The sequence below is a fragment of the Silene latifolia genome, chromosome 9, assembly GCF_048544455.1.
Source record: "Silene latifolia isolate original U9 population chromosome 9, ASM4854445v1, whole genome shotgun sequence".
Taxonomy (NCBI): Eukaryota; Viridiplantae; Streptophyta; class Magnoliopsida; order Caryophyllales; family Caryophyllaceae; genus Silene; species Silene latifolia.
The window spans coordinates 19,717,928-19,739,450 of NC_133534.1; the positions used below are offsets into that span (position 1 = coordinate 19,717,928).

At 37.3% G+C, this 21,523-nt stretch overlaps 3 protein-coding genes across 3 annotated transcripts; 1 reads left to right on the plus strand and 2 right to left on the minus strand.

Annotated features, from left to right (window-relative positions):
- Positions 1–514: 514 nt before the first annotated feature.
- On the minus strand, positions 515–10,094 carry LOC141599345 (V-type proton ATPase subunit a3-like). Its single transcript, XM_074419329.1, has 18 exons — positions 9,760–10,094; positions 8,009–8,053; positions 7,455–7,577; positions 7,202–7,309; positions 6,834–6,941; positions 6,577–6,750; positions 6,292–6,429; positions 5,161–5,268; positions 4,936–5,043; positions 4,693–4,841; positions 3,944–4,097; positions 2,864–3,024; positions 2,574–2,780; positions 2,176–2,359; positions 1,970–2,053; positions 1,687–1,880; positions 1,453–1,512; positions 515–997 (listed from the first exon to the last, which is right to left on the minus strand). Exons 1-18 carry the CDS (start codon positions 9,904–9,906, stop codon positions 793–795), a joined length of 2,457 nt encoding a protein of 818 aa, XP_074275430.1. The 5' UTR covers positions 9,907–10,094; the 3' UTR covers positions 515–792.
- Positions 10,095–11,081: 987 nt separating this feature from the next.
- Positions 11,082–13,213, plus strand: LOC141599346 (pentatricopeptide repeat-containing protein At4g21065-like). The gene has a single exon (XM_074419330.1). The coding sequence runs from the start codon at positions 11,164–11,166 to the stop codon at positions 12,874–12,876; it is 1,713 nt and encodes a 570-aa protein (XP_074275431.1). The 5' UTR covers positions 11,082–11,163; the 3' UTR covers positions 12,877–13,213.
- Positions 13,214–13,510: 297 nt separating this feature from the next.
- Positions 13,511–20,553, minus strand: LOC141599344 (DNA replication licensing factor MCM4). Its single transcript, XM_074419328.1, has 18 exons — positions 20,427–20,553; positions 19,233–19,901; positions 19,016–19,144; positions 18,841–18,922; positions 18,056–18,188; positions 17,895–17,966; positions 17,677–17,802; positions 17,473–17,586; positions 17,167–17,379; positions 16,757–16,855; positions 16,440–16,600; positions 16,079–16,175; positions 15,656–15,817; positions 15,116–15,196; positions 14,950–15,028; positions 14,348–14,484; positions 14,198–14,251; positions 13,511–13,827 (listed from the first exon to the last, which is right to left on the minus strand). The coding sequence occupies exons 1-18, from the start codon at positions 20,461–20,463 to the stop codon at positions 13,753–13,755; spliced, it is 2,520 nt and encodes an 839-aa protein (XP_074275429.1). The 5' UTR covers positions 20,464–20,553; the 3' UTR covers positions 13,511–13,752.
- Between the last annotated feature and the right edge of the window lie 970 nt (positions 20,554–21,523).

Below are 21,523 nucleotides of genomic sequence, written 5' to 3' on the forward strand. Positions count from 1 at the left end.
TATGATTGAGGTTAAATATGATTGCATTGCATGTAACAGAAGATGACACACTCCAAAACTATACAGTACTACATAAGGCCTTGTTTGGTTCATCAAGAAATTAGATAAAACATTGGAAAATTTAATTCATGTGAATTATTTTCCTATATACAAAATCACATGAATTCGGAAAACTGCCGAAGTAGTTAACGTGTTTGTGACCTTATTACAATAGAGAAATATTGTTCAAGAACTTAATTTACAGTAATCAAGAGGATCACAGTAAGAACCACCTCTCAAGAGTTTTTTTTTTTTTTTTTTTTTAAAGGGAAATCTCTCAAAGAGAGTTACTGGTACTGCAATATTATTATTTTGAAAAACAAACAAAAAACAGCATCAGAAAATTTATGATACATGGCCTAAATCCGCGATAATGGCAATAAGCCCTTCCGTGATATAAAATTTTATTTGAAGTTGAACGAAGTGATGAACAATACATACATGGCCTAAGGTAAAAACACAGGTCTCCATGAGCTGGGGAAAAAAAAATTACTCCGTACTTTATTAATTTGTACAAAAACAAAAAAAAAAAATCATCTGAAAATTTGCGTGAATAATTTATGATACACGGCCTAAATATCCTTCTGCAGCCTCCATGATTTATTTTCCAAATACAAATGCAAGGGCTAGTTTTCACTTTTCTCCACTGCAAACTAATTACAAAGTGTCTCTCAAATAGGCATTCAATAAAATGCAGCTTAATCGATTAAATAGAGGGAGTAACAATGAAATAGGAGATTGTTCGGGATTACATCATTCTTCTTCTTCGCTGGTAAAAGAGAAAGAGAAGGGTAAGAACTTGTAACCATCTCCCAAGTAGAACTTGTTCTGGAATTCCACCCAATGTAGACGGAGTGCGTGTAGGAAAGCACTCAAAGTTTCCATGACCAATAATACGCCCACAGTAGCAAAGATGAAGACGATAATACCCACAATTAGAATGGCTACATTGTTGTACCTGTATCAGAAAGGGCAATTACAAACTTTTGGGTGGGGAATATCAAATATATGACCTCTGAATTAGAATGGTCGAGGGAAGGAAATCTTCTCATGAATTTTTCCCCTTAAATTTAAAGTAGATAAAGCTTAGGGAAGACCATTGGCAGATTTAGACTATAGCATTCCAAGTCCCAGACACACAATGGCGTAGCCACATACAAAGCTAGTGGGATCTTTAGACCCCCACGGCTTTCCGACAATTGATATATTTTTATCATCAAAATTTGTCTGATTTGAAAATTTTGTCTTTATGATCCCGTAATAAAAGAAACGAATAATTACATTAAAATTGACCCCACGCGTAAACGTTTTTGGCTACGCCACTGTAGACACTGGAAGGCTAGAGCCAAGAAGTCAATACCGACAAGGCAACGACCACACAAAGAGAATAGAAAGGCCAGTGCTTCAACTTACCCCCATGCTAGTAGCAAAACCTTCTCGTAAAATACAGTAGATAGCTCTGAGTGGGCCAAGCTGCAGTACAAAAAGCCAGAGATATTATTAGGCTTTCATAAGAATTTTAAAAGTGACGAGGCTAAAGATCATGCATGGCTTTTGCTTTTCTAGTTATGTACTTGCTGTAGCCATGGTCTAGTTTTCTCTAGCATGTGGCCATAACAAAGGATGGGAATCATAAATGACAAGTACCTCAGTGCCCATAAACGAAGGTATGAAGCGGTGTTTGAAACAGCTCCAAGTACAAATTCTATAGTATGTATAAGCTGATGCACCAGGACTTCGCTAAATTCAAATTCCTCATGCCCACCATGAGAATCATGGTTTGTTTCAACTTGAAGGCTTTCTTCACCTTGAAGTGGCATGTATGTTTCATCTTGGTGCCTCTGTAGAAACACCAAATTAAACAATGGGTAAAAAAAACCTTGAAATTCATCAAATCAAAAACTGGGGAATAAATGCCTCCAAAACGTACCCTTTGGTGTTGGTATTTCAGAATGAAAGGCTTTGGGAGTAGCATCCAAGGTACAGACACTAGGGCGAGTAATAACAGAACCATCTGCAACACCAAAATAAAGAAAAACATGTTAAATCGTGGGATCTTAAGTGGGAAATGCATCAAAATATACCTTAGGGGAAAAAAGATCTCTTTGTAATAGCAAGAAGGAAAATGAAAAAGACCTGGACCGTCTTCTGGCCAGAGAAAAGCTGGTTTTCACCCAGCTCATCAGTAGGGCTCAAGAACATATAGATCATAGTGTGGTATAAATCAGCTTTTGAGCCAGTGCACCACTTCAAAATTATAAGCATGGAAAGGTAGCCAAACAAACCGTTTAAGAAAATCATCTGGGGAATAAATTGGAACCTGCGGCAGTAAAATACAACCACAGCAATAAGAAGAGGGCAGGATATACAAAATGTTTAAAAAAATGCATATTCGTGACTCGTAAGTTTTGATCATCTAAAATGATGGAACATTAATTAGGGAAGGATAACTAGTTGACTACAACTTGAAGTTTTGACAATTGTAACTAAGATCATCATAATCAGAAATTTAGATGGCCTAATTGATTACATACCATATATCTACACAACTTCTGAAGAACTTGGCATTGAAAAAACTCATCATGATCCCAAGGTTCATTTGAGCAACCCCTAGAAGGATCGACATCTTCATCTTTAAAGAGTTGAGAAAAGGCAATTCACTTCGAGAACCATGCCATACAGGATCTACACCAAACGGGTATGCATCCCTCACTTTAATCAAGCCATCTGTTGTCGCATCCCTGCAACGAGGTAAAACTGGATGAACAAACATGACAAGAACACTAAACTATAAAACCAATGTAAGCAAAAATTGAGTACATACTTGCAGGAAAGATCACGGCAATCATATGCTGACTGACCAAATAATGAAAAGGGGACTGAAAAGAACTCATTATAGATTAAACCAGTGTAAATTGAGAAAATTGCCATCATCAAAATAACATATCGGCCACCAAACATCATCTCCATGATATCTCCCAGTTTCTGAAACAAAAAACCATGAGCATTGCACTATTTCAGTAAGACTTAAGAAACTACGAATGCATAAGAAAAAAATGACTACATGATCACATTAGCAGTTGGGTCTGTCAAGAGCTTTAATCGCTTGAATCAAAGTGGCTTCAAAGATAAGTATTTTTTGTTTGTTTCTTTCAATTAAGTTCCCATTTTCTGGGTATATAAGACCACCTAGCACAAAGTGAGAGATTGATACCTATGATCTACACAGCCTAAAACCTAGATCAAGCATCATCCAATTATGATTTCTGGGGTAACCCATCACCCCTTTTACATAGTCGGGACATTACCGGCCACGTATTTAGGATTCCTCAACAGTGATAGTTGGCAAAGTTGTATTTCCTCTTTCTAGTAGGCCCCAAACTCCAAGTGTAAAATCCATAAAAAGGACATAACTATCTGACATAATTCAAGCCTATATAATTGCCTACCCACAGAAGCGAGAAAATGCTTTCTACGTTAGATGCCACTCGATCTGAGGTGATCTGTGCACACTTAGCTAAAAAATGGTGTAACGTAACTCAAAGTTAAGACAGTCTCTTTTTAATGGGGCCTCTTCTATATTTATAGAAAATAGAGCAAAGAACTAAATCCCCAGTTAGTAAAGAAACAGAAGAGCTTAGAGCCCCAAGGGTCTAGCAAATGGTTTTAAAAATCAGTGGTGACACTGATATGCGACCGATCAAGATTTTGGGGGTTGCCATAATCGCATTTAACGGAGATCAGGTCGTGAAGGCGTGAAATTCTATGGTTTGACACTTGAAATTCTTCGACGTAGAATGGTTGAACAATAAGAACACCAATAATATCTTAAGAAGAGACTGAGAAATACATATAGGGATGCATAATGATGCTGAAATTTTATAATTAACAATAGACAAACAACCTGACTACCGAGCTTCTTCTCCCGGACAACAAGGAATAATGTTGCAAGTAATATGCATATACCATGTCCCCAATCACCAAACATGACTGCAAACAGAAATGGGAAAGTGACGACTGTAAATACAGTTGGATTTGCTTCTTGATACTTGGCAATCCTGCAAACATGAAGAATACATATTAAGGGATCATGAAATTGAAAAACATTGCAAAGTTCTCAAAATGGCTTTAAAAAATTAAACACCAATATCCGACTTGAGATCTGCAACACTATGGCATATAGCAAAGATACCACTAATTTGGAAATGCCTACTATAAGGATAAGCATGGAAAGAAGTCTTAATCATTTGATCGCATCATTGAAGATTGAATCATGAGAAAGATGAGGCAAAAAAGTCATACTCAAAATGCACCAACCATAGGAGTTATTATTCCTTATCTTCACACAAGAATAGTGTGGAGTTATAATCCCATATTCCCCTGTTCTCATAAAAAAAATTGTAAATAACACTTTAGAGGAATAGCATGCGTTATCCTTATCTAGCGAGCTTATCCCGCATTATTTAATTCACGGCTTTAGAGAGTGGAAAATGCTAAACATGAAATTTGTTGAAGGACACAGCAACAACTACAGACAATTTGATGAAGGCAGGGCTCATATCTTAAACAGTCTACATAATACTACTCGCCGTCAATTATGACAACAAAATTGCACCTGTAGAAGACCATACGTCAACATGGCACATAACTTACCCATATGCATCGACAATTTCCTGGAAAGCAGTAGTAAATTTATTCGTCCTGAAATAGGTTGGCGGTGACTCCTTTGTGTGAAGAACTTGAATTATAGCTTCAACTTGAGAATTTGAGTCGAATGTTGCTCTGTGTAATGCATCCTGGATCTGCATAAAAAAGGACGGTTGTGACGTCTATGAAATAGCATATCTATTACAGCAGATGTCACACTTTACATGGTTAACATCGTCAATTTCCTACCTCATTTGTTGCAAAAACTGGGGACCACCCTTCTCCTACAAGGCATTTCTTCGTGACATCCATGCTAAGCATGTTTAATGTGTGGTAAATAGATTTCTCCTTCCTCACCTTCCCATACAGAATCAAAAGATGTTAAGACCTTTTAACAGAAAACCGTAATCGAGAAAAAGTGACAACTTTTCTAGCATCATCTAAAGAGTATACAAGTAAGGATGCTCAACACACCAAAAGGTTCCACTGCTCAAACTGATCACCAATAGTCTGCAATAAATTGCCACGATGCAGAAGTCCTGCATCAATTGTCGTCCTCAGCTCTGAGATTCTACTCGACACCTGTAAATCCATCAGGCAAAATCAGTATATTTACACACAGTAAAGGGATACTGATAACAAATGAAGCTCATAGAAAGCTAATAATATTATGTTAATCGCAGAGAATGTCAGCACACATCAACAACAAAACATACTAGTGAATTCATAGATTTTTTTGATGTACTAGGCATTAAAAGCCTGTTTAGCAAAGTTTCTAGAAAGCAGTTTCTGTTTCTCAAAAGCAGTCTCTTTCTGAAAAACAGTGTCTATGGAAAATAGAAGGTGCAATGAGAAACAGGAACAATTTACACAAGTTTGGTTCAAACTGTTTCTTTAGATAGTGGACACTTCCTTTGGGACGGGAGAGACATTTTATCAATTAATCACACATCCAAGAACAGTATACAACATGACGTACAGAAAGAGATAAATCAAGAAAGCACTTAAGAGTCCCACTTGAAATTTTTTTGATTGATTTAGAGAACAACCTTTCAAAAAAATTGAGTTATGAGAAGTTTGGCATGCGGTAAAAGATAACAAATTGTAGAAAATTAGACCTTTTGAAATGTATGGTGGATAATTGTTTTTTTAGAGTTGCAGGCATACGTAATGGAATCAACGAAAATTTTATTATGTTGATAAGTAAAGGAACCACCCTCCCTTTTAAAATAGCTCTGAGAGAAACGATAACATATTGGAGCTTCTGCTTTTTGGGGATGTTTAGGAGCATTTCTGGGCTCCTCAAATAGTTGGAACTTACCTATACCAAACCTTTTTGGCCCAGTTTCTGTTTCTCTAACACAGAAACCATGGTAGCAAGGATAAGGAACTTGGCCAAACTGGCTCAAAGTCATATGACAGCTCAGGTAACATGTTATTCCTCTGAGCAAATTTGGTCTTATGAGAATTTAAGAGGTGTATCTTCTCATTTATTCATTTTCTTTATTTTCAGGTGAAAAAGAGTTTGGATGTTAACCATGACTCAGCCTACAGACAGATAAGATGATAAAATATACGAGTAGTTAGAAGTAGTAAAATGTATACGTCTTTCAGCATTTGAGCTTGTTTGCTGATATCCTCACTAAAAGGGTAACGATTTGCTCCAAACGCCTCGCATATCTTATGTATCTTAGTTTTTGCCCTTTCCCCAGAGTAGAATATTATGAAGACATTTTTTTCAACCTGATAAATCATTAATAAACGTTAGAAATTGTAGCGGGAACAACATTAATTCAAGCAATATAAATCAAAGACAGTAACAGTTTCATAATAAGCTGTAATAAATATGATTGAAAGTTAGCAATGCACAGAAAGGGTACGGGTGTTCACCTTCTCACCAGAAGCAGGATCCATCACCGGATTTTCTACACTGACCTGCCTGAGAAAGACATTTCCCCTGGTAGCACGAAACAAAATCCTCTCAAATGCCATAGATTTTTCCCTGGGAACAAGACCAGTAAAGAACCCTAGCTGCACTGTCTTTGATGCATCGACTGATTTATCCTGGAAGCAGGTCCATCATGAGAATGCCTAGAGGACAATAAAAGCAATATAAATAAGGTTGATTAATAGAGTATTTGATATACTTGATCTCGAAGTAGAGGTGTGTCTAGGGACTCTTCAATATGCCCTGATTCTATTTCCGCCTGTTGAGCAGCTGCACTACTTTGAGCTGTGTAGAAGAACTCTCCTGCCTGGAAAAAGACGTAAATAAAGTTTTAGTTATACTTGACTGAATGACAAAACAAAGCATGAAATAGGAAATTGAAAATTCCAAATACACAATCTAAATTTCACCTTCAACACTACATGAGAGTGAGATCATTCATAAAGAAAGATAAATCATATTTTATATATCAAATAACGTTAACTGTCTGCCTTCTGTTCCATACAAATTATGAATCAGGGACGTACTTTAACTCTCAAAAAGACCAGAGAAGCAAGAACAGGTTACCTTCTGAAGAACCAGTTTAAACTCGGCAAGTTCATTGTATGTACGCTGTAACTTCTCATTGTTTGAATTCATCTCAGTAAGCTCAGCTTCAAGATCTACAAGTTTTGCCTGTTGATTATAAAATCGCGCCCAACTTTAACAGAAGATCAAAAATAGTGTTCAAGTAGTCGAAGTCACAGTCACAAATGCCAAAAATTTAATGAGGTGACACGCAAAAGAACAAGAAAAAAAAAAGAAAGAAATTTAGATATACCTCCAAATCATCCACTTTGATATCGCCCTTAGTGAAAGACTTTGGCGGCGTTGAAATCCCAGCATTCGACATTTGTTCCTTGAAATATCGTAATCTACGCGACATCTCTCCACATTTTTTTATCTTCACAAAGAAAAAGCAAATGAGGTTTAGCCAAATTATACACCAAGATATGAGATGTAGACATGTGGCGACAAAAGAACCGTATTGGAGTGTCGGACACAACTATTTTGCTAGAAAATCATGTTCTAGCCTAAAAAAATGTGTGGGTGTTACATCATGTCGGACACACCAAAACACACACACCTTATATATAGTGGTCAAAGTAACATAGGCAGATCCCAGTAGACAGGATATGCGCCATACTGAGAGTGGACTATAACCTTTCTTTCAACAATTCTAGTGCGATTACTGAGATATACTCAAGCGACAAACATATCAAACAACTCAATCTGATGGTAGAGGCTTTCAAAAATATAAGAAATGTAACAAACTTGAATCAAATTGGAGGGAGATAAAGAACAGTCAAGCACATATTGCACATACTGACATACCTGATTCGCGTAAGTTCGCTGGAACGGGCTCTTCTCACTGTTCAACTGAAAAGGAAAATATGTTTCAGATAGGCCTCATTTCAACAAACCAAAAAAATTTAAAACTGAACTTAAAAATAATCATAGAGTTGGTTGATGGTCTGCATAACTGAAAGCACTTGAAACGGTCAAGTTCAAAATCCAAATAGCCATCCTTTGGCAGTATTTTAGGTGAAACATGAGAATAACTAGTCCATAGACACCTCCATTAAAGTATAAAAACTTTAGTCTAACTTCACGATCTCCTATGATGCTGACAGTCACACAGCCACACTAAGCCAGCAAGCCATAACCTTTGCTAAACAAAAATTTCAAGTATCCACAAAATCAGCAATCAAAGCCCCGTTTAGCCGTGTCCTACAAACCCCAGCAAATAAGAATCAAAAACAAACTTTAAGTGGCTTTCATTTAATCGTAATTCCTAACAGACATGCCTTCATTCAAATTGACTGTGCAAGACTGCAAGTTATCTGCCAGCAGCCAGTTGCATTACACATTAACGCTCGATGAGCATACGAGATACTCCATTACTCCCTTTTTTTCATTTATTTCTTTAACTTTTCCTTTTTGGCCAATTTCTTTAATTTCTTTCACGGTCTCTTTTTGGTATTTCGTTTCTATCTCATCCAAGTGGCTCAGATACTTTATCTCTTCTCTACTTTTGTACTCCGTATAATTTAATATTTTTCTTAAGCAATCTGACACTTTGGAAGCGGAAGGAATCAAAGAAATGCAGAGAGGAATACATTTCGCCACCATAGCTCTACATTTGTTCCCAAATAACAAATAAGGAAAATCAGTTCAGATACAACATAAAACAGCTGTTTTCAGCCTTCTCCGGCACTTCCTTTTACAACTAGTACCTATCTATTCTCGAGCAGCAAAATATTCAATCATAACAAAAATCAAACATACTAGGGGGGGGGGGGATCGACAATTCAAATAGAATGGCTAGACAATTTTTCCACTTTCATCAGACTAACATCCAACCTTGTGCGCAACAGACGTAAAACTAGTCTATAGACTAATTGCACTAAGAAGTTCCACGTAACCGATATCCAAGCAAAACCCTAAGTAAAACCTCTAGCACTCTACACATGATCAAATTGTACGAGAAAAAGGCAAACTCTACTAATCAATGTTAAAAGAATTAAGCACACCAGTTACACGCATATTCACCATAATCAAGCTGATTGCTTTACTAAACTCAAACTCAATTCCATAAACTATCTCAAGCATCACTCAATCAATAAACCTACTTCAATAACTAAAACATTGTCTAACCATCAAAAACATTGGACTAATATCAGTCCAATTTTTAAGCAAGAGATCAATCAATAACGAAAATTCACTGAGCAAACGAAATTAAACACATAAATTCACTGCTCAAATAGATAAAAATTGATCAAAACTTGAAATTGCAATCAAAGAAGACAGAACAAACTCCACCACAAGTACTCCATGATTAAGTTGATTGTTTCGCAAAAGTAACAATTTCACGAACAATTTCAACTTTAAGCATCACCTAATTAACAAACCTACTTCGAAAATAACTCGAATAATCTCAACAATAAAAAAATCGTCCAAATTTCGAACAAAAGATCAATCAACAGCGGAATTTCACACAGTAAACGAAATTAAGCACGTAAAAAATGCTGTAATTGATAGTAGATGAAAAATATGAAATTGAGAAAGGAGAAAAGAGAACGAACATCTTTGAATTGGATAAGGCCGAGGTCGCCGAGATAAGAGACGGTGAGGTGAGAAGATTCGAGAGGGATGATAAGTTGAACCAAATGCATTGGTTCAGACCTCATAAGATCCATGGGAGGGCAACATCCTCCTCCTCCTCCCGCCATTGTTGAATGATTGAAGCTTTCTCTCTCCTCCCCTTCACCTTGTGTGTTTTGTTAGTTTTATCTATTTGGATGACAATGATTATGATTGATGATTGTATTATTGTATTATTGCGAACGCCAAGATACACGTACCAGTGGTCCACTAGTTACTTGCGTGCTTGCTTTTACTGCCCCGTGTTTTTTTTTTTAATGTTTACGATTTTTGTGGTTGTATATAGATAGATACTCGATTATACGTCCCTCGTTATACAAGAAACTAGTTTTAAACCCGTGCAAAATTGCACGGGTTTGTGTTTAGGACGGTATAAATATTTTTTGATCAATATTTTATTTTTACATTTTTATTGTAATTATTTAATAGTTCTATATCAGTGATCTACATGTTTAATGTAGATCAGTGATCTAACTGGAAATGAATATTCTCCACGTAAATAGGATGCGTTAAAACCACAACTACCGGGTGAATGTTCATTCCAGTATAGATGGATTAACATCAATAAGAGTTTCACCATATTCGGCACATAGATCTCTCACTAAGAGCCCAACAACATCGTACTATCTAGTTTTTTTTTCTGGTGTTGACCAGGAGTATCCCTACCGACAGTTGGGACAGTCTCTTTTGGGATACTGAAGGCAATTTAATGGGTTGATCTCTCCCAAATTTGGTTTTTTTATTCGCAAGAGTCAGAAATCGAACCCCAGACCACTTAGTTAAGAGATGAGCGTCATTACCACTCACAACGGCCAACTTTGATATTTTGGGTCTCAAGACCATGTCTATTACGGTATAACTTTCTTTTCTTGAAGTTGGGAGAGTGAGACAATGAGTGTAAGAGCATCTCCAATGGTTACCCAAAAGGACTTGCTTGCAAATAAAAAAAATTTCAATCTACTTGCTTAACCATTGGAAAGACTATATCAACTAGTTTTTAAATTGAAGCAACTAGCTCTATGGAGTAGTAGCTCAAAGCTCAAATGGTCCTAAAAAAAATCGCCAACTAAACTAATACACGTGGAAATAAGCATGAAGACAATTGCATTTTCGAAATGTTGTTGTGCATATGGGCCCATCTAAGCCCACAACACTAGTAATTTACCATTGTATTAGTTTAAAACTTTAAAAATGTTCAGAAATAAAATCTTGGGTGCGATGGTAAAAGTTTAGAAAGAACTAGCTTACCACTGTGGATGCTCTAACTAAGTGAAGCTATCATTTCACTTGCAGAAGTCCATACGACAAACTAGAACACTACTACAATGGAGGTCACCACCATGGCACAAGCCATGCAACTCCATGCACAAGCCTTAAAACTAGGTTCCGAACCACACCATCAAAACTACACAAAACTCTTCACTTTCTCAGCTCTTTCACCTTCAGGAGACCCTAACTATGCTCGTCTCATACTCTCCTCTCTTCGCACACCAAACTCATACTACTGGAACACCATGGTTCGATCCTACTGCGACTCATCCGACCCATTTCAGTCCATCTCTCTTTTCCTCGCAATGCACCTTCAGGAACCGCATCGAACCGTGCCGAAACCCGATAATTTTACTTATCCTTTTGTTTTGAAGGCTTGCGGCAAATTGAAGGATGCCCAGATTGGGAAACAAGTTCATGGTTTGGTTTTGAAGGTGGGGTTTAGGTGTGATAAGTATGTGTGGAATTCTCTGATACATTTGTATGGAAAATGTGGGGTTTTAGGGGATGCACGGAAGGTGTTTGATGAAATGTCTGAGAGAGATGTTGTTTCCTGGACGTCTTTGATTGATGGGTTTGTTGATAATGGGATGTGTGTTGAGGGGATTGGGTTGTTTAGTGAGATGGTGGAGAGTGGAATTGTGCCTAATGATGCGACGGTTGTGGCGGTTTTGAGGGCGTGTGCTGAGACGGGTGCGTTGGAAATGGGGAGGAGGGTTCATGGGATTGTTGAAGAATTAGGGATTGGTGAAAGGGTTAATGTTAGTACAGGGTTGATTGATATGTATTGTAAGTGTGGTAGTATTGATAGTGCGAGGGAGGTTTTCGACATGATTGTTGATAAGGATGTGTGTTCTTGGACTGCCATGATTCATGGTCTTGCTAATCATGGTATGAGTAGAGAGGCCGTCAGGTTTTTCGATGAGATGGTGAATGCTGGTGTAAATCCTGATGAACGGACCATGACAGCGGTTCTTGCAGCGTGTAGAAATGCAGGTTGGACGACTGAAGGTTGCTTGTACTTGAAGGAGATGAGGAAGAGATATGGAATAAGGCCTAATCTTCAACATTATGGATGTATTGTTGACCTTTTTGCGCGGTCTGGTCAGTTGGAAGAGGCTGAAGATTTCATCCGGAAGATGCCCATTATGCCGGATGCAGTTCTTTGGAGGACTCTTATATGGGCTTGTCAGTTTCATGGAGACTGTAACCGAGCAGAGCGTTTGATAAAGGAACTAAACATAGATTTTGATGACATTAGTAATTTCGTACTTATCAGTAATATCTATGCATCTTCTGGTAAGTGGCATGATAAGGCAGTTTTGAGGGAGACAATGAGTAAACAAGGGCTTTCGAAACCACCTGGTTCAAGCAAGATTGAAGTTGATTGTCGTGTTCACGAGTTCATTGCAGGAGATTCTAATCACATTGAAGCACATGATATATTCAAAAAATTGGAGGAGATAGATGAGAGGTTGAGAGAAGAAGGGTACAAGCCGGAAGTTTCAGAGGTGTTACTTGAAATAGACGATGAGGAGAAAGCTTTTCAATTGCTTCATCACAGTGAGAAGCTTGCTGTTGCTTTCGGATTGATAAAGACGAAACCGGGATCAGAAATTAGGATTGTCAAGAATCTGAGATCTTGTGGAGACTGTCATACTTTTATGAAATTGGTTTCTAGAATCTATGGAAGGGAGATAGTGGTGAGGGATCGTATTCGTTTCCACCATTTTAGGAATGGAGATTGCTCTTGTGGAGATTACTGGTGAGATGGTTTTACAAGTGAGACCAAATTGTGTTAGTCAATGCTATGATGGATCTTCAAGTTGATCTAATTAGAAGTTGTGAATTCCTATGGCCACCAGGCCGGTTTAACCATCAGATGATAGATGATCAAGCGTCTGCAACCTTGATCATCAAGTTGTGCTTAGAAGACTCGAAATTGTCTGTTTATCTCTACCATAATCCGTACTAGTCCCTTTTACACGATAAAATTTACACTTTTACTAGTTCAACGAGGGTTTTGCTCCTGGTTCACTAAGCTCCGAATCCTGATGAATTGTAGAATTGTTTAGCTTTGCATGTTATTTTAGTCGAGATTTTTCAGCTCTGAAGGCTTGCTTAGATTGAGGGTAAAAAAAAGAGAATGAATATTAGAGTGATATGTAATGTGCATTTTCCTTGTTTGGCATGAGAGTAATAATTCACCTCCTGAAACTATTACCCTCATGAAAGGGTAATACATTACCCACCCCTCCCCGAGTAATGATTAAGAGAATAAAACATCTACTCAATAATAATTACCCCTATATGCCAAATCTATAATTAATGAACTAATTACTCAAGTAATTAACTTCCCCGATAATTATTACCCATGGATTCCAGGCAACCCCTAAACATCTATTGAGTAACAATTCCATCAGTTAACATCTCTTAATTCTATAAAAACACAACAGAACACAACAATGCTGGTGACGATTCGAGAATAAGAACTGTCAAACTCAACTTTCAGAAGTTACAAGGTTGTTTGACCTAATAATTGCAGAACAAAAAAATGACACCCGAATTTTCTCAAGCATTACTAACTTGATTTACTCATCTTCCTTTACTTGTGTTGTCTAGTCTCCTGCTGAGAATCCGTTGTTCTACACTCTCTTTACACTGTCACCATGAACAGAAACAAAGCCCTCGCCTGATAGAGTTGCTAGTGCATTCCGAAGCTGATGCATTAAAAAGTGAATATTAGTAAATACCGTCACAAAATTAGAAGAGACTGTCTAGCATGGACCAACCAATTAGCGTTATAATTAATATACAAGTACCGTGTAAACCGTAAATACAAAGCATACAACAGTAGCAAACAACCAATTAGTCTTGCTGAAGACAGGTCGGAGCAAGTGACGGATAATATCACTCACAAAACGGATAGGGGGGACAAGGTGGGGGCACCCCATGTGCTTCCCTCTCTCCTCTATTTGGGTCATTTGTGAGGGAAAATGGTATCCGTCACTCCAAAGTGACGGACACGTGCCGTCACAAATGAGATTTTGTGGCAAACAATAGAGATGAGAGAAAGAGTCTAGTACTTACATCATTAAGGTGAAATTCAGCACCAGAACTTTGCTTTTTCAGCTCATCAAGTAGCTGAAATAAATACCAAACAAAAGTCAGAAGTCTGAAAACACATGTATGCGGACTGCACAGTAAAATGAACTTAGCAGTGATCCTAAGAGTATGTACCTCTAATGTCCTCATTGATGGGCCACCAAGTTGCATTTTCTCCATGATTACATTGCGGGTTGCAGACAGCAGCTGTTCCCTTCTCAATCTTTCACTAGAGGAAATTCCAGTCGTGATAAGATCCATATCAATGGTTCCTGGAGTATAAAAAAATTCAATTTGTTAATGGTCATTAATAATGACAATAAACCTTGAATTTTGTACTAATTTTACATTGTTAATAAAAATGTATAGGGTAAAAAAGGACAAAGCTGATCCTGCACCGAAGCAAGCCCAGAGATCATTAGTGGGTTGAATATGCACACTTCTTAACTAAACCCTAGACCGGTCTATCTGGTTATGATCTGGTTGAGTCATCAAGTTTGAGTCATTTTGGGTGCGTTGTTATTTGGCCATTTGTGTTACAGATTAGTTTGGGTATAGGCCACTTTAGGGTCAGTGGTAATAGGTCAGGATAAATTTTGTTATTCTTGGACCGAGTTTAGTTCTGCAACAGTATGTTCTTTTTGGGTCGGGTTCTCTACTCAAGCCTCATGTAAGAATGCATAAGGCCTTACTGCCTTTATCAATTACAGGCATTTTTAGTTGGTTAAGCATATTACCTGTGGCATGATCAGTGGCTGACTGTTGCAATGCGACTTCTAACAGACGCATGGCTTCCATTACATCGTTCTTCTCAACCTGAACATATCAAGTGAAGTTATATGAAGTTGAAGTCCTGTAATTTCTAAGGAACAATAAAAATGCAATATCAGGCAATTTACTTACCCATTGGGAGAAACGCATCCTTGCTAATGCTTCACTAAGTCGGATTAAACTCTCAAGTTGCCTAGGTGTTGCAGTGATAACCTGTTTCAGGAAAATACAAATGCCATCATCAGTTGATCCTAGAAGCCAGACTAGTCAAACAGAACATGTTGTCTCCAGTGGGTCAATACAATTGGGTTCAGGAAGGATTTGGACATGATTTTATCTAGTTTCTGAAAAAATAAGGATCATTTCAGATCGGATGGGTTCAACCTTAACCCTAAACTTATTTGTTGTCATGGGCATGATTTACAAATTCAGGTTGGGTCAGTTCGAGTGGGTTAAAAAAAAGATTTCAGCATAATTTTATCTAATTTCTGGCAAAATGGATTGGGTCGTGTTCTACACTAGAACTAATTTTACAGGTTGTGTCATGAGAAAAAATTTCAAGTTCATGTCCCTTAAAAAGCGGGTCGGTTGAGTCAAAAGTTTGATAGGTCTACATGAAACTGATCATATGCCATAGAACCATAATCAAATTAGTTTTGCTCGCTAGTTTACCTTTTTACTACTTCCTGGAAAGTTTCCTCTTCTTCTCATCTCAACATATCCACGGGTTAGTTCTTCAGCAGCTTCATCAGATAACTCTGGATGAATGTGCTTTCTTGCATAACTTACATAGGAAGTTAATGTTGAAATGTCAAAGGCTTCTGACTGTGTAGTCTGCAAGTGAAAATAGAACTTGAGGCAAAAAAAAAAAAAAAGCAAAACATTGCTCTATTGCAGGAGTCCAGTGGCGGAGCCAAAAATTTTATTATCAAGGGAAGCAAAAAAGTTCAAATTTTATACTATTATGTAGGGAGTGTAAAGAATGTGAACGAAAAAAAATGATACAAGTATTGACCTCTAAGCATTTAATACCTCAAAATTTATATGAAGAATAAGGCAAAAAAATAAAATCGACTAATCGAGTATTCATCATACCTCTGCATCTTCAAAATGAAGTGCAACTATATGCTTTGCCAGACGCCTATCTGTTTGTTCATCAGCCTTGTCAAGTATCAGATATATTAGATCAAACCTGCGTACGATCAAGTGTCATTTTACAGCAAAACCTGACATAATCGATTATTCTCAAACATATAAAGTGCAAACTAGCAGTTCACCATTGTACATCCACAATAGAGAAATACTGCATATTTTTAAGTAAAAAAACAGCTACAACCTAATATAATGTGTATTTTAGTCAAGTGCTGATTTCATGTTATGTTATGGAAATCACATGGTGTTGTCCATCTTTATAAATGCTAAAGAGAGCATCATCATGCTTGTTTGTTAACGTTACCTTGACAATAGAGTCGGGGGTAGGTGTATGTTGTCGATCACAGACAAACGAGGATTGTAACGTGAACCACTTGGATTGGCACAAGCCAATACTGAGGTCCTAGCATTAAGAGATGCAATGATACCGGCCTTGGCAATGGAAACCGTTTGTTGCTCCATTACCTGAAAGAAGTCGACATTGAATCAGAACTATTAAGTATTCAACAGAAAAACCTAGGTTAATTTAAGTGTTCAGAATAACCCCACACTGGGTAATCAAAATTAGGTATGAAGTAAAATGGCATCACAGGTAAGATGAACAAAATGATAAATACTCACCTCATGCAACATGCTTCTTGAACTCTCTGACATTTTGTCAAATTCATCAATGCAACAAATACCTCTATCGCTCAAAACAAGAGCACCACTTTCCAAAACCTGCACAGCAGCAACAAAACATTAACCCAGTGCGTCAACCCTCAAGGATTATTGCCCGTAGCAGGGTAAGGGTGGAATCGGACTTACACATCCTTACCCCTGAATTAAAACGCAGAGAGGCAGGAAACCCTGTTTGACAAAATACATAATCACTCTGTTTTTCTGTTTTCTAACCACTTTTCAACTTCTCCCTCACATAATTTGAGAAGTGGGAAGGAAAAAAAGAGAAAACTATGTCCTACACTTATATATCCATAGACCATAGACCATAGACATGGCATAAAATTAGATTAATGCTTAAATACACATACAGTTTCCCCTGTTTCGGGATCTTTTGCCACATAGGCAGTCAATCCAACAGCAGAGCTTCCTCTTCCACTTGTATAAATCCCACGAGGAGATAGCTTATGAATATACTGAAGTAATTGTGACTTGCTTGTCCCTGGGTCACCAACCATAAGAATGTTGATGTCACCACGGAAACTAGCTCCAGATGTCATCTTCAGAGCACTACCACCAAAAAGCTACATGATGACCATTAATCAATATCAGCACAAAAAAAAATATACGAAAATGATGAAACTATTGTGTCAGTTGGCCTAGTCAATTCCACGTACCTGACAAAGAAGGCCTCGTTTGACATCATCAAGCTCCCAAATATTTGGTGCCAATGATCTTGTTAACCGGTCATATATGTCAGGAAGCTTTGATAACTCCTTCAGTTTCTCAACCTGCAAACAGGATAATGTGCATCGTAATTCGTAAACCAGTCATTTGACTTCAATACTAGGCGAAGTGATATAGACGAAACATTCACTAACCTTTTCTTGAAAATTAAGGTTCGTATCATCTTCATTTCTGCTAGAGTTAGTCTCAAACTCCATAGGATCTTCATTTTGCATTCTTGATTTATCGGTTTTCTTTATATGGAGACAATCAATATAAGTCTGCCATAAACATCAAAATGTCATCAACTTATGCGAAACTTTAGAGTGTTTAATAACATGCAAGTGTTGCATAGAGATACTCAGATACATACCTTGAACAATGCCTTAACAGTTCTGTGTGCAGGTCCAACTCTGACACTCATTGCTCGATAAATTCCAGTGACCTATTAAACAATACGGAATAGTACACGTAAGCAATAATACTATGATATATGGGGTCATAGAAATAAATAATTTTTAAATATGGACTTACCTCAACCCTGTCACCGGGCTTTCCACAGTCTACCAACTTATCGTGCAACAACAAGCTCACCGTATGAGGTGTCCCTCCCTCGGGGATTTCATCAGGTGTCTCCTGGAGCCGCACAATCTGCTTATCAGCAAACCTGATCGAACAAAATATATTTGACTTATTTTAGCTGAACATGCATAGTATAATCCTACATTAGGTAACATCTATTCATGAAAACACTGCTACAGATAGTACATCACATTGAAGAATACAATGGGCTTCACTCGCCTTGACAATGGAAACTCTACAGTACGCCATTCCACATAACAATGTAACGGCTGTAACTATGTTTGCTTAACTAAATTGAAAACTTACACTGAGTCATCCTTGACACTTCAAGTGTCAATCTAGAAAAGTTATCATGCTATGGTTAAAATCGCATGTGCTGCAAGTTTTTATATATTATTAAATAGTACTACTATAGAATAAGAACAATCACATAAGCATAAACTGGAGCTCTTTGGCTTTTAGGGAAACAACTGAACTTAAAAATCTTAGCCTAAGTATAAATACTCAAACTTAACGTGCAAAATATATCGGAGCTCTTCACATGTTATCTATGAAACAAAACTTCACAGAACGGAAAATCTTTTGAACTTCATGAGTCAGGACTTAATAACAACCAATCACAAACATTTTACTGAATCAATAAGCAGGCAACGAAAACATTTTCCAGGCACGGGGATCATGATAATGCAAAAATACTAATACTTTGTAAAAGCAAATTTGCATGTAACACCATGTACCTGCATCTATTGTGAACTAGTGTCATAGAGTTTTTGGCCTTGCACTCTTCCCTCATGCAAACATGAGGCTCACTTACTCTTCCTGTTAATATTAATTAGAAAATGCAACATTATAACCAAATCACTTGTAGAGTTGCAAAAGTTTTAACAATAAAAACTAATTCAAAATGCAAACCTCGGTCGACGACAATGGGATCAGAGTAATATCCACAAACAAGGCACTTGAAAACTGCTTCCCTGATCTCAGGAATAATTCCACTACACCGAATAATCATCCCCTTCAAAGACACCATCTTCTCAATATCTAGCATCCACACACTAATTTAATTCTTCATTCAACTATAGGAAAACACAAATGAGAAGAGAAAGTAATAATAATAACAACAGTGTACCAGAAGGGTTCAAATTTCTCATGCAAAAGGAAGTCTTGAGATTAAAAATCCTAGCTTGGATGTGCTTCTCAAATAAAGGATCAACTTTGGCAACAATATCCATCAAAACAATGTCGAAAATCGCCAAAACCTCAAGAGGATACCTAACCATCTTATTATACAAATCAGGATCATAATCAAACACATGGTGTGCATCCACATCAAGCCAATCTCCTTCAATTTCCATCACCCTTCTAATCGACCTCATATATTTCCCCTCAATATCTCCACTCTCCAAATCAATCGCATCGTCCCTAAAATTCTTCAGGAACCTCACAATTGAAGCATTCACATCTTGAACACTAATATTAGTCCCCCACACATACATGGGAGGGGCATCATCTCCCATGAACTCGTCCCCGGCCTCCGAAGAGGGAGGTGCATCTGAGGACGGGGTGGCAGTCACAGGGGTTGTGGACTGTGGGTCCCGCCTAGGGCGGCCCCTTCTGCGGGACACGGAGGATGGGGTTGTTATAGGAGTCTCATTAGTATTATTAGGGTTTAATCTTGAGCGTTGACGAGGTGGGGTAGAGTAGTTTGATGCAGAAGATCGTGTCCGCCTCCGTGTACCAGGGGAGGAATTGGTGGGCCCTATTGGACTTGATGTGAAATCCTCAGGTGACGAAGGGCCTGCAAATGATGATTAAAATAATTGATATAAATTCTCCAAAACGGTAAAATTAAACTTATATGTAATTAAAACCTGCAATTTATGATGAAAATAAGTGATATAAAAGCTTCAGAACAGTAAATCAAACTAACAGATGAATACCATAATTGATATAAAAGCTTCAAAACAGTGAACTAAACTACTACTCCCTTCGTTTTTCCGTTTTCTTCCCACTTTTCAAATTTCCCCTCGCATAATTTGAGAATCGCTAAGAAAGCGAAAAACCGGGGGGAGTTAATGATTGAATCTTGCAACTTATGATTAAGGTGACCGATATAAAAGCTTGAAAACAGTAAATTAAACTACTAAATGACTGAATCCTATGAATCAATACTATAACAATGAATATAAAGCTTCGAAACAGTGAATTAAACTAACAGAATAGTGATTTCTAACAGCTATGTAAATGAAATGAAATAAAAGGAGCAAAACAGTAAATTGAAATAATAAATGAGTAAGAAAGAGAGAGGTGGTGAGAGATATACCTCCATTGACGCGTGTAGGGGAAGAATCGGAAGCCATTGATGTGTTGAGATGAGATGAGAGAGAGAAAGAGAAATCGGAAATTAGGGTTTATGAGAAATGAAATGAGGAGTTGTGCAAGAGTGGAAGTTGGTGATTTGGGGATGATTTTTAGCGGGAAAATATGCATTTCCCGCCAGACCAACTCATGGGCCGTTTTCACTGGAGTCTTGTCTTCAACATGGGTCGTGTACTCGTGTTAGCCCAATTGTTATTTGTTGTATGTGAAAAAGTACGACCCATAACTAATTATCATCGATAATTTTAATAAACTGCTAAAAATACTCTTCTATTCCAAGTAAATCAATTAACCTAATCAACAAACAATTTAATCAACAAATCAAAACTAATAAGTAAGATCGAATTACTAACAAATTAATCGAAACAACGAGTTATTAATCTAATAAAGTAATCGAAATTCGCAAATAAAATTGAATTACTAAAACTTAATCGAAACAACAAATTACTACTCGAAACAATGTTAAACTAAACGAATTATTTAGGGGGAAAAAAAGAGTTGGAAATGGAACTCTCGTGTCCCAATCTAGGTCGATACGTGGAAGATCCACGTCCAAACCTAGGTTCAGATGCGGGAGTTTTGTGTCTCTATCTAATTTGGGATATTAGAGTTGATGTCCAAACCTAGTCAAAGACGTAAGAGTTCCTCTTCTTTGTAAATAATAGTTTGATTGCCCTCAAAATTAGAGCAAACTTCTAGCTTATAGAACAATCATACTTACGCTTCTATTCTTCTTTTAGTAAACATAGAACAATGATTAATCATAATGAGCATTTTCACTAGATCGTTAGGTATAGGAAAAATTACAAATAACCACCATGTATTTACGTATTTTTACAAATAACCACCGCGTATTTGTTTTTTTACAAATAACCACCAAACTTTTATGTATACTCCCCAATCACCACCGTATATCTGTCCCGAGATACATTTTTCTTATTTTCCGACTCGTTAATTAGCGATTTTTGTCTAATACCCAAATTACCCTTTCCCTAAATTACCCCTTTACTTTCCAAATCATTCAATCATCATTTGTAAAAA

Excerpts from the sequence above, each read along its gene's own strand:
- LOC141599345 (XM_074419329.1), bottom strand. The coding sequence starts at position 9,906 with ATGGCGGGAGGAGGAGGAGGATGTTGCCCTCCCATGGATCTTATGAGG. Across the intron at positions 5,044-5,160 it reads TTGAGCAGTGGAACCTTTTG|GTGAGGAAGGAGAAATCTAT; the intron begins GTGTGTTGAGCA and ends CTGTATGGGAAG. Across the intron at positions 2,781-2,863 it reads TGCCGTGATCTTTCCTGCAA|GGATGCGACAACAGATGGCT; the intron begins GTATGTACTCAA and ends ACCTCGTTGCAG.
- LOC141599346 (XM_074419330.1), top strand. The coding sequence starts at position 11,164 with ATGGAGGTCACCACCATGGCACAAGCCATGCAACTCCATGCACAAGCC.
- LOC141599344 (XM_074419328.1), bottom strand. The coding sequence starts at position 20,463 with ATGGCTTCCGATTCTTCCCCTACACGCGTCAATGGAG. Across the intron at positions 17,803-17,894 it reads CTGTTAAGGCATTGTTCAAG|ACTTATATTGATTGTCTCCA; the intron begins GTATGTATCTGA and ends TGTTTATGGCAG. Across the intron at positions 16,856-17,166 it reads ATCCCGAAACAGGGGAAACT|GTTTTGGAAAGTGGTGCTCT; the intron begins GTATGTGTATTT and ends GCTGCTGTGCAG.